Here is a 13,172-nt window from a genome sequence, read left to right on the forward strand (position 1 = left end):
AAGAGACTAGTGAAAATGAAAAATGATATACAATTCAGAATTTTCATTGAAATGCAAATCAAGTTGAATTACACTTGCAACATTAGGGCTAAGTACTTTCTTAGCTAGGCTATGTCGTTTTTACAACTAGCTATTTAGCTACATGTATTAGGCTAGGTCAGCCTTTTCATATGACATAATATTTGTAATGATTTACCTGTCTGGTTAGGAAGGTATCAATAAAGACAATCAAGTAGCTACCTACAGCTGGATCCAACCATTAGTTTAACAGTAGTCAACTCACTATCTAGGTCTAGACCACAATACTCTTATCAAATGAAATAATCTAATATCTTATTCTTATCTAATCAAAGATCACACCAATAGGGTGAAGTAAGCAGTGTAGGCTCTACTGCCCACTGCTGGTCTGGACAGACAAAAGCTACCAATATTATTTTCCATTATTCAGTAATAACTTGACCAAAACAAAATTCAAGTGGATATGAATATTTTAATAAAGGCCATTCCAATGTTAACTTGATTCAGTTGTATCTGTTTCATACAAAATGCATAGTATACTGTGCCATATGAAATGTATCATTATTAAATGTATCATGAATATAGATCAGCACTTACCTCATGTAACTTATTTTGCATTAACAATGAATTTGTCAACATTCTTCACCACTGATAATGTGATTTGGACTTGAGACTGTATTTTATCAGTGTTCCATTTTCTTTAATTTGGACACCTCATACATTGAGTGACAGACCACCCTGATTCGTCATGCTATATTTACATACTTGGTATTGCTAGATTCAGCACAACCCCACCTTTCCAACAAGCCATCATATGTGCTTGTATGATAACCCCTGTCAAAGCAACCACAAAGTAAATTAAAACATTCTGCATAAATATAGATTTTTTGCATGTCCGCTTATTTTAGGTATGTGTTTATATGTCTCTATTTAAGCCATACATCAAGATATTCACATTCAAGTTATCGTAATGTTATTCTGGCGTGAACATTGCGCTTTCATCACGTTAGCATCCTATGATTACAGCTCGTTATGTCTCGTCAAAATGATTACAGCTCGTTATGTCTCGTCAAATTCATTGATGAAGGAAGGTTCGCGTTTATCCCAGAGAACCATACTCGTTTCACTTAGGCTAGACTAAAACAGAAGAGAAGAACTTGGCACTAACCATGTAGTCGTGTTTTCTATAGCATATTCGTTAACCTGTCGTTCTTTAAACAAAAATGTTGGGATATGTCTGCGAGGTGCCAAGTTCCATGCGTAGCCTACTGCTTTTAAATGACTTAGAAACATATTTCACAAACGGGCCTCTGTGTACCTGATGGCTTGCCTTCACTATTCGTGATGTATCCGAAATAGTTGCAGATTTCACTTCACCTTTTGTTTTATCCACAAGGCCGAGGACGGTCGGCAAAGAACTACTGTATGTTGACGTTGGCTGCGCACTCACTCACTCAGAGCTGCCTGCTTGACACGCCCACTTGCCTAGATGCGTGCAAGGAGCAGTGAGAGCAGCAGAGGAGGTAGGGCAGATAACACACACAGATTGTTAATTTTAATAAAGTATCGATTCTAAAAACGTCGGAAATCGTATCGTTTTTTGCGTGAAGGCATCGTGATACCTTTTTAGTATCGATACACCGTGCAACACTAAGTTGTACTACTGCAGAAGTTTCGTACCATTCAGGGCATTATTAGTGGGGTAATTTACGAGATAAAAGTTGGTTCCATCACGACTGCAGAACGTCATTAGTTTCTGACAGCGCTACTCGACCAGGGTTCGACCAAGGGAAAAAAGGTTCTGGGAGGGTGTTTGGCTCGGGTCATGGTGCAAAGGACCCTAGGGTGAAATTACTCCGAACCATCGCTTTAAGTGCCTTGCTCAAGGGCACAACGGTGGAAGCCAGGAATTGAACCCACAACTTTTCTTGCAAGTTAGCCCAGCTCCTTAACCACCAACTCCTTAACCACTACACTAACACCACCCCTAGACTGTAGCAAAGTCCTTTTAGGCAAGTCCCTCCACTCGGCGGCCATATACCAACGTTTTATGGGCACTCATCGGGCACAGTCTTTCGGTCGAACTGCGCGTGCGCAAGGCTTCACGACACCAATCTTGCTCCAGCGGCAAGATCACAACACATGATTGGCACGATGTCTTCACAACACACCATATGATTGGCTCAATGTATTCACATGTCGACGTTTTGCCGAGGAAGGGGTGGGATATGTGTAGACAACGGCCATATTGGCGTGACAAACTAGCCCCATGCATTTCTATGGAGTATTTTTTGAGTGCTGTGTCTCCACATTAGAAAGTCTCTGACTGTAGTTCCTTCTGCTGTCACTAATCACATCAAATCAAAAAAGGAGTGTGAGTCAGGCAGATTCCTGCTTTGCGTTAGCAGTCTGCAAAACACTATACACAGGAGCCAAGAAGTGAGTACTTTGCTCCTGTCTGGACAAATAGAATATGTTATTGTGACACTGTAGGCTAAAAAAAATAGCTAAAAATACAGTTTTGGTCAAAAAATTAGATGTGTGTCAGGCCCATTATTGGCGCATTGGTATCTTGCTTGGCTGAATGTCCTTCACTGCCATAGAATTGCATCATAATGGTAGGGTACGGCATAACAATAAATGTTCTGTAGATTGGCAGCCATTGTTATCGCTGTGAATGTATTATTATCTACATGAATTTACTGTTTTGCATAGACGCCCTCGCCCCAACTTTGCTATATGGGTCTGTGTTATGAGTAGTGTTGATCATTTTGATTGAGCGAAATCTGTAAGATCAAAGCAGACAAAGTTTTTTTTTTTTTTGGGAACCAAAAGCTGCTTGATCTTTACAGTGTATTTAGACTGCTTGTTGTTTTGACTGCTTGTATTTGTCTATTCTTATTTGTGTCATGATTTTAAAGAGCTTGCATCAGAGAGTATGTAAGGAAGAATGGCTAACTTTGAGGCCTATCAGGAGTATCAAAGAATTGAGGACTTTGAAGACTCCCCACCAGGAGAAGAGGATTTACTTGTGCATGTTCCTGAAGGCCTGAGAGGTACACTGTTGGTGCTGATGATCATTAAATCACAACCTCTGCACACATTTGAACTTTTGTTGTTACTAAATAATACTTATCTTTCTCACAGATTCATGGCATCACATCGAGAATCTGGACATTTTTTTCACACGGATATCCTTTCCAAGGCCAGTCATTTACTGGTTCTGAATAAAGGGTTCACCAGGGTATTAGTCTTTACAATTGAGGTCATAACACTGCATGTTTTAAAGGAGAAATACGGCCGATTTTTACATGGATCTTTTGAGTCTGTTAAGAGGCAAAAAGGCACCTTTAGATGATGCCCCCTGACCTACCATTGTAGCTCACTGGGAGCACTGTTAGCTGCGGCTACTTTCGTTCAGTAGCACCAATTTTGGTAATTTCCTATCGACAGTACTCGGCGAAGTCTATTGATCAAGAACCATGTAAAAATCATCCAGATTTCTCCTTTAAGGGTAATTATTTTGTTTTGCTAGCTTATCCTTAGTCAGTTAGAGGAAACCAACCTTTAGGGGAAGTGCATGTTTTAGATGTGTCTGAACAGAACACACTCTCTCTCTCTCTCTCACACACACACACACACTTGTCACACATGACCTTTGAAGTCTTTGTGTCAGTTACAGGCATTTAATCACCATGTGTGACAAAGAAAAAATCTTTGTCATTCTTTGATTTTATCAGTATTTACAGTGCACCTGTAAACTTTTCATACCAGACAAGTTTTCCACATTTTGTTATGTTTCAGACTCCACAATATCCACAAAAAACATGTGTTTGGAGTGTTTTGTTCATTTATAAAAAATAAAAGACTGAAATATTCCATTTACACAAGTCTTCAGACCTTTTGTTATGACGCTTGCAATTGAGCTCTGGTGCATCCTACTTTTATCAATGGTTTTTGAGATGCTTCTACATCTTAATTGGAGTCCACCTGTGCCTAAATGAATTCATTTAGGTTTAGGACATTATTAGGAGAGGCACACATCTGTCTTAATATAAGGCCTCACAGTTGATGGTGTATGTCAGAGTGAAAACCAAGCCAAGAGGTCAAGAGAATTGTCCGTAGACCTGCGAGACAGGATTGTGTCAAGACACAGATGAAGAATACAAGAACATTTCTGGAGCATTGAAAGTGCCCCATCATTCTCAAATGGAAAAGTTTGGATGAGATGAGTCTGAAACGTAACAAAATGTGGAAAACTTGAAAGGGTCTGAACTTTCCCAGTGCACTGTAGAAAAAGTCATAAGTTGGTATATCCATGAGGCAGGGTTCACATTGCACGCGCAAATCGCTGCACTATGAAAACCATTATTTTTAATGTCTTGCTCGCAAAACAACTGGTCTGCCACTGCTGAGCAAAGTGCAGCGCAAGCGGCATTTTGCCGCTCTTGCGTGTGCCGCGGTCGAAGTTCAACCATGTGCAACCAAGAGCAACCTAGCGGTGAGTGAAGCGTATGCCGTGTGTAATGTGATTAAATGTGATTTGCCTTGTATTTCTGCTTTTCCTTAACATGATCTCACATATATCACTTTCACCAGAAAAATGGCTTCGCCTGTATGATGCTCTCTGAATTCTTTGAACTAATGTGAGTGTAAAGCCTTTTTGCCTTAAAAGTGCTATATGCAAGAATATTGGTTTAAAGTGTTTAAATATTAATGAAAATATAACCAGAACCAATAAGAAAGGACACAACTGTGACAAAAGTTTTTTTTTTTTATATAGTATATTTTTTGGGCTTTTTTGGACAGGACAGTGAAGAGTGACAGGAAGTAAGTGGTAGAGAGAGATGGGGTGGGAATCGGGAAATGACCGCAGGTCGGATCCGAACCTGGGTCCCAATGGGCACTCAGACCCGCACACAGTATGGGTGCTGCAGCCTGCCGCACCACAACGCCCCCACAAAATTGTGACAAAAAGTTTGTCTATCTAGCATACCGCTTAGTGCGTGTTACCAAGGGTCGTCTGCAAATTTCACTACTTGGCAACTTGAATGCTGTGGGCGGTAATCTATACTGTGTAAAAAGAAAGGCGATAAAACTGTGCCTTGGGGAGAACCTGTATTTGTTGTGATTTTTCCTGACTTTATGCTCGAGTTCAACTTGACAGATTGGGTTCTGTTCTCTAAAAAATGTAAAATAAATAAACTGAAAACCCATGATGTGTGGTTGAATAGTATTAAAAGCTGAGCTATAATATAAAATTTTGACGCAACGCCCACTAGTGTCCTGGTGTAATATGGTCCAGTTTAAAAACAACATCTTCTGTCCCCCTTCCTTTCTGGTATGCAAACTGGCAGGGATCAAGATATTTCTCCACATATAGCTTTTAAGTTATTTAAAACAATTTTTTCACACACTTTTATGACGTCCGAGGAGAGGCCCACCGGTCTTAGGTCATTCATACACTCGACTGCTTTCTTTTTAGGTACCGGTATAATACAGGACTCCTTCCATAAATCAGGCAAATCATTAGCAGAAAAACAAAGTTTTTAAAACAAAGTAGAGAAAATACTGGCTAACTGAAAAGCACAGCTTTTCAGCACCGTAGGTGTAAGCCCATCAGGACCTGGCGCTTTGGTGGCCTTCAACTTTCTAAACATATTATACACCTCATGCTCATTAGTTTGTAGGGTATATTCTCCTTCTGGGGTGCTGGTTAACTGCTCTCTAAGACTAGTGTTACACCCCACCTTTACGTGGCCCTTTAGGGGTGAACAAAAACCCACTACTAACCCCAAATCCTAATAAATATCAGTAACACCTTTTAAAATGTACCCAACCAGTGGGATTTATTACGTAAGGGATAATGCCCGACGAGGTGTCCATTATCAGAAATAAATGGACGACGCGGAGATGTGAACCGTCCGACGAAGTCCATTTATTTCTGATAATGGACGCATCGAAGGGCATTATCCCGTTTATACCATGGTCACTTACGAATGGGTACTATTAAGGCTGTATGTTTACACATACAGTAGGTGAATCAACAGATTGGTCAGTTAACAGAGCATAATATGACAGATCAGAAAAACAAAAGAAAAGCCTCACGCTTCCTTACTAAGGTATACAGCAGCTTACCTCACTCCTGAGAAAAAGAAAAAGTAGTGAAGTCTTCTGGTCCACTTCTTAACTCTGCACTAACTAAACCTGAGCTACAAAAGTGCAGAAAACATGTAACCACCACCAGTATGAAAGACATAGACAAACATACATTAGTCCCACCTTGGAACTTCACAAATTGCAAAAACAAATGTACTGAAGGCTATATGCTTCAGGTCAATGCTCAGACCAAAATCCCAGTCCATCAAACAAAGCGTACCACCCAACTTGTAGTGGACTAATGCCAATTAAACACTTGTACAGTGGGCAGTGCTTCGACTTGGCCAGCTTCACTCGCGGTCCGCGCGTGGGATCACGCGGTATCACGCGGTATCACGCGACTTTAATTTGTATTTTTCCAGTGAGACGCTGCAACAACCCAAACAACCGGTAGATGGCTCAAGTGAGCAGGGTGTCTCGTAAAAAGAAATGGAGCCTGGAAAACCCTACACAGACTTCACTACAGACTTTAGCAGACTGGTTTAGAAATAATGTAATAGCCAGAAATATGCCTGCCCTGCCATAATAAAGAAATATTTGGTTAACTGCGAGTGAATCCCGTTTGCAGCCGTAGAGACGCAGGACAAATTAAACATTCTGGTTTTCTCCGAGTGCAACGATGATGGACATCATTTGGACAAAATATAGAGTATTAACCTCCGTTGCTCAGCCAAATGCCTTCCTGTTACGTCCTGTTATCACAGAGTTACAGGCGATAAACGATTTTTGATGGTCACAAGTTTACTTCATTAGGGACTGTGACCGTTATTTATTTAAGGGGCTACCGGAGGAGTTTTGGGAGCATTAGTCCAAAAAGACGTGACCCTCCCTCGCCAGCAATACATTTTTCTATGACCCTCCAAAGTGATTATGAAAAAATCACTGTCAACCTTTTCCGGGTTTATCACGTACTGTATTTTAACGTTTTCACATATTTGGCCATAAGCCGTTTATCATAGGCTATCACGAAACCAAACTAAACTAAAATCTGCGTTTTGTACAACCGGGACGATTGAAACGGGGACGAATGAAACATTCCGGTTTTCTCCAAGTGCAACGATGATAGACAGTCATCATTTGGACAAAACATGGAGCATATTAACCTCCGTTGCTCAGCCAAATGCCTTTATGTTACGTCCTGGTATCACGGAGTTACAAGCGATAAACGTTTACTTTATTAGCGGTTTATTTTTTTGTATTATTAAAGAGTGTTTTTCATTTAAAGGTTTGACTAGTTCGTGCTTATTCAGTAGAGCATTTAGTGCTCTCCCCAATCCCAGACGTTCACATTGCATGTTTGTTTGTAATGGATGCAACCGCGAGATAGGCTATACGTTTGACAATGAGTTGTTACCAGAACCAAGACATATAGCCCAGCAGTTCGTTATTTATTGAAGGGGCCACCGGAGGAATTTTGAGTGCTTCAGTTGGAAGTTGCATGACCCTCTCTTGCCTGCTAGAAATTGTTCAATGACCCTCCGACAGAATTGTTAAAAAATACATGACCCTCCCCTGCCAATTGTCTTCCGCCAGCCACACACTTTGTGATAACGTGCTTAAATCAATCTTTAGTCCTTCCTTTTCAAATGTGTTGCGCCTGTTTGCCCAATTTTACAAATAATCATATGTGATTAATAGTATGACAAATAATCCCTGTGCACGGGGACCGAAACAATGCATGCCAACTTTTTCCGTGTTTATCACGTATTTTAACTTTCCCCGCTGTCTTGCCGTTTTAATGTTTTCCCGTAGAATATCCCATATTTTAATACTCTCATAACAGCCCTGCCATCGGGCCTGTCTCTGTGTTGCCCTGTTGCTACCCCTTGCCCTTCCAACGAAACAGATGTCTTCAAATCATCTTTTTCCTTGCTTGAAGGCGAACTTAGAGTGATGTTAACCTATTTAAGTTTAACGGCGCAATTGTCGAGCACGATTCATTAGCGCTTGCATGTTCGGCCTTACAGTATGTCTACGTGCGCACCTGAGGCTACTCAGCTGCAAGAGAAATAATTTCCCCTGTTTGTATGTTCACTGCAAGTTGGCCTACCATAACTTACCAACTCTGCACTGTAGACTGGCTATTTATATTTTTCTGTGAAATAAGCAAATGTAGGCTATTTGTTCAACTTTATGAAGCAGAATTACGCATAGGCTACTTTTGGAACATAATACATTTGACAAAGGACAGATGTATGTTGCTAGTGACAAAATATTAACTTTCAGTGTTTTACGATGTCTTTGTCATGGGGAAGTGTTTTTCCCCATGCATTTATTCTAGGTTACTGTCAGTGACTGCCGTGAGAGAACGGGTTCTGTGTTTCGTTCATGTCAGTGACTGACGCGAGAGAAGCGGGGTCTGTGTTGTGTTGCGTTGCATTAATTTATTTTCATTGGGCATACCTTGCCGTGCCGTCCACAGCTCTTCAGTTCTGACAAAGCCAAAATTACTCCTTTTGAAACAATGAGTGCAGGAAGCGCGTTTGTATGGTTATATTGTTTGACGGGGGGGATCCCAAGCAGCTTTCAGCCATAAGGCTACTTTGAGAACATTTCAATTCACCCGACACTAATATTCAAAATGTTGAAAACTATTTCGGCATAGCCTATAAAGCAGTTTAATTAAATGGAATGTTAGTTGTAAACAAACAAGCTACTTGGTGAGGCTTGGCCTCACAGATGCGCTCGTGCCTTAGATGGCAGGAAAAATCTTCACGATAGGCCTATTAACTAACCACCCGATTCACGTTGGCTGGGGGGAAGGGGGCCATCAGACAATTGTGCCCAGTTAATCCGGCCCTGCCCCCCAAAAATCACACCTTCCCACCTCTGACAAGTCAAGAGGACTCCTTACTCACAGACCTATATCACAAACCCGCGGTTTTGAAATCCTTTGCAGCTACAGGAGCTTCCAATCGTGAGGAAGCAATTTTGCATTGTAGACATAACTAACATGCAATAACGCCGCCAACAAACTAGGTTAATCATTGTCAACATGTAAATTAAATGTAACATTATTGTGAATCAAATTAAAATGTTCTCTTTTGCAAACGTAGGCATAGTAACAGAATAATTTAATAATGTTACAAAGATACTACATCAATCCGTATGTTTCATTAGGCTACTAGGCTATTTGTTTTGCCTTGATTCATTTAGGCTAGGCCTTTTTATTCAGGGGCCGTATTCACAAAGAATTTTAAGGCTAAAAGTAGCTCCTAACTGGCGAATTTAGGAGCAACTCCTAAAAATAATGGGCGTGTCACTCCTAACTTTAGGACTCCTAATTTTTTCACAAAAAGTAATTCACGAAGCATTTTAGACCTAAAAGTAGCACCTAAGTCTGGGACAGCTTAAGTCGAGAGGACTCCTAACTCACTAAGACCTATTCATAAACAGCTTTTTGTGGCATTTTACGTTGCGATGTTTTGAAATGCGTAGCCTATGCGCAACAGGAGCTTCCAATCGCGAGGGAACAATTTTGCATTCATAAAAGGATGCAATAACGCCACCAACAACAACCAAAACTACTCATTGTTAACATGTAAATGAAATGTAACGTTTCATTGTGAATCAAATTAAAATGTTCTCCTCTTTGCAAACGTAGCCTAGGGATATGGTTACAGATTAATTTAATAATGTTGCAAAGGTAGGCTACTGCATCAATCCATAGGCCTATGTTTCATTAGGCTACTAAGCTATTTGTTTTGCCTTACTCTTTATTCATTTAGGCTAGGCCTTTTTATTCAGTTATTAATCATCTTCCGTCCTTCACACTAGCCTACTTGTGTAGCGCACGCATTCTCCGACCTGTCACCTGTCAGTCATCATCGGAAGAGAGGTGTTTGGAATTCCCGCGTTACAATCATCAGCCAATCAAGGTGGTCACTTCAGTCAAGCTCGTGCATGAGTAATGACGTCATCCATAGCCACGAAGACTCACTCCTAGTTTAGGAGTTGTCTGAAAGGCTTTGTGAATAACTTTTAAGAGAAAACTCCAATCTAAAATCTTTAAGTGCGATTTAGGAGTAGCCTACTCCTAGTAGTAAGATAAAAGCCTTTGTGAATAGCCTACGGCCCGTTATTCATCATCTTCCGTCCTTGTGTAGCGTACGCATTCTGAGACCTGTCACCTGTCACTCATCATCGTAAGGGAGGTGTTTGGAATCATCAGCCAATCAGTCAATCAAGGTGGTCACGCTTGCTCATTTACCCAAATTAATGGTCGAATATTACTGATGAATCATTGTTAGGCCTATTTAAGAACATGCAGTGTGTGTAGGGTACCAAAAACATCTTGCTCGTAAAAAAGCATCATAACATTCTGGCGGGTCTGTTATTTACTGTAGGCTGCGCAAACCACATGCCTTTATTTTGGGCAAGCCTGCATTCATTCATTCATTCAACCTTTATTTATTCTCGGAGGGTCATTGAGGGAAGCCCTCATTTTCAATGAAGCCGAAATTACAGAAGCGAAGCAAAGCGCTCCACAAACAAGACAACATTCGAGGCCTTCTGTTGAAGAATTTTATATAAAGCCTGCGCTGACAGTAATCCTCCTGCCCCTGATAGGCCTACCACAGCTGTGGATAGTGTGGAATGTTCAAGTAATAACACAATCCAATGTGTGTCTCAATTGTCCCCCGCTGACCACCTCACACATTTCTCTAGATTTTGCAACGAATTTACATGACACAATGCCATAAAATATGCCAGTTTTAGGACACAGAATAATGTTTGTAATGATACCAGGTAGGCATTGTCGAAGGTGCATGGTGAAGTGAAATTCTTACTTTGGAAAACAAACATTTGCCGATATCATCGCCGATCATCAGAATATTGCAACAGATTCTGTGTTCTGGACTGTAGGTAACTTGTTAAGCCAGTGGTTCTCAAACTTTTATTTCATTCCCCACTTTGATCAAGGGGCATGACAGTGGAGATAACGTGTTATCCCGAGGCTTTTGCAAGTCGGCATCTTCGACGGTAGTCTATTAAAAATATAAGTTTTCGATGTCCCAAACGGAGAGCCATACTTTATTGTTTTTAACGATCTCTATGCTACTCACAAAAATGTAGGCATGGGGACATGATGAAGTAGGTTATCCAACTGTCGTGTGTTAAATTATTGTGATTACGAGCCAGTGGTTTTCAAACATTATGCGTGACATAAATGCAACAGGCTCATATCGTCCTCGCATTCGCAAAATGAGGACCAGTGTTTTGTCAAATTGCAAATAGCTATTCGTTTTAACTATTTTTTTTATGATAGTAGCCTATACAAAAAGCACTTCATACTATCTTAATCTTGGAGTATGGGGAGGGAAGTGGCGCGTCTGCAGTCAGCCAAATATGAATGTAATTCTGCGGCATAAAGCAGATGTATTTGTTTATTGTACAGAAAAATAAAAATGACATGTCAAGCAGTCAATTGACTACATTGCAGTCAAGAAGTAGGGCAAATTAATTTACGAAACCAAAACGTGGGTCATAGTTGTCTAAGCCTCTATTGCGTAGCCTGTTAAAAACGTCGCCAGATAGTATTAAATCGGCAACAACATTGTTTTCTGCAGAAGCCTACCCAAGGCTACAGATTAATTCTGAACAGTTATTTCTCTACTGGCTCAATTATCACACCACTGTTTTGATTTGCGTAGTTGCGTTAACCCCAACACTGACAATAATGTAGACAGCAAATTTCGATTTCGATTTTCGTTACCACCGTGTAGTCAAGCCTTAAGCCATACCCAAGTAGCCTAAATCCAGGTAATGTTTAATTATGCATGATTTATTTTGTTATTGAATTCGTAGGCTGGGATTACTCTCGGCAACAATTATGTAAGGGACGGCAGGCAGAGCGATGTACAGTGGCTCAAAGTGGTACTAAAGCTTCACGCAGCTTCACACCGCGTAATGCGCGAATGAAGTGGTCATTTGAAAGCGATGCCCACTGTATGGCATTCAACATTACTAAGGCATACTGTAATGGCCATATGAATGAGACAAGCCTCCAGTAAACTTTTTGCAATAAAACTTAAACAATCTGGGACTGCTGCTGACAAAAAAGGTGTTAACTAGGGCCAAGGTGGTTCAAACAAGATCTTACAAAAGATGGGCCAATTAAGGTGCTGCCACTGGATTTAAATTGAGCAGCCAAACAAGTTGCCACTCCCACTAGACAAAATGGCTACCTACCATGAGGTGAACAGAACAAAATCAAACGAAACAAACATTACTGCATTCCTGTAACTCATACAGCAACGAAGGTGACCAACACAGAAGTGGAATGCAACAGTCACAACCAAAAGGGTCAACACAAGTAGACCAACTACAATTGCTGCCACAGCAACACACAAAGACCCAACCAAAGTGATCTGCCACTACCACAACAAAATGGACACCATGTGGCCTTCAATCACATCTACAAGTTACTGTGATGTGTATAGGGAACCAGTAACACAAAGTGACTGGACAAAATTGGGAAGCCACACCCACTAAACAAAGATCCACTGATCTGTGGAGTGACTGTATCACAAAGGTCACAAAACCATTAATTAGCTGTGACTAGACAAACAAAAACAGTAACACACAAGTGACCTAACCAAAAGTGGACTGCACAACCACGACACAAAATGGGCCACAGTGTAGTCAACCCCTACACCAAAAATGTTGCCAACTTACACCTAAGCTGCAACCAACTAGTGACCCAACAAATGTGGAGTTCAGTTACCACAAGGTCACACAAGTCTATCACAGCTACACAAACTTACATAGACATTACCTCATCTCATGGATGGTTAATTTCCGGCGAGCCCCCATTTGTTACACCCCGGGTTTATATCCCGGACGAGCCCCCGTTTGTTACACCCCACCTTTACGTGGATATCTCAACATCAAAATCACAGGGGGCACCAAGACAGCCTGAGTCAGACACCTTTAACAAACTAATACACGTGCTAGTAATTTAGGGTGAATAATCAGATATCCAGTATGGAAAC

General features: G+C 40.8%; 1 protein-coding gene across 3 annotated transcripts in view; it reads left to right on the forward strand.

Moving 5' to 3' along the window:
- atg9b (autophagy related 9B) overlaps positions 1-13,172 on the forward strand; it is a 150,037-nt gene that overhangs the window by 10,333 nt on the left and 126,532 nt on the right. For 2 of the 3 annotated variants that reach the window (XM_076293394.1, XM_076293395.1), the window contains exons 3-5: positions 2,940-3,074; positions 3,166-3,209; positions 4,600-4,664. In XM_076293394.1, the coding sequence (XP_076149509.1) occupies positions 2,969-3,074; positions 3,166-3,209; positions 4,600-4,664 (215 nt within the window). In that variant the 5' untranslated portion in view covers positions 2,940-2,968. Of the gene's footprint in view, positions 1-2,939; positions 3,075-3,165; positions 4,520-4,599; positions 4,665-13,172 lie in introns of those variants that run through there. The other variant, XM_076293397.1, reaches the window with a different exon arrangement.

The sequence above is a fragment of the Alosa pseudoharengus genome, unplaced genomic scaffold (genome assembly GCF_046254945.1).
Source record: "Alosa pseudoharengus isolate Yale_2024_CS ecotype anadromous, Long Island Sound unplaced genomic scaffold, YU_APseudo_1.1 YU_APseudo_1.1_scf_2, whole genome shotgun sequence".
NCBI lineage: Eukaryota > Metazoa > Chordata > Actinopteri > Clupeiformes > Clupeidae > Alosa > Alosa pseudoharengus.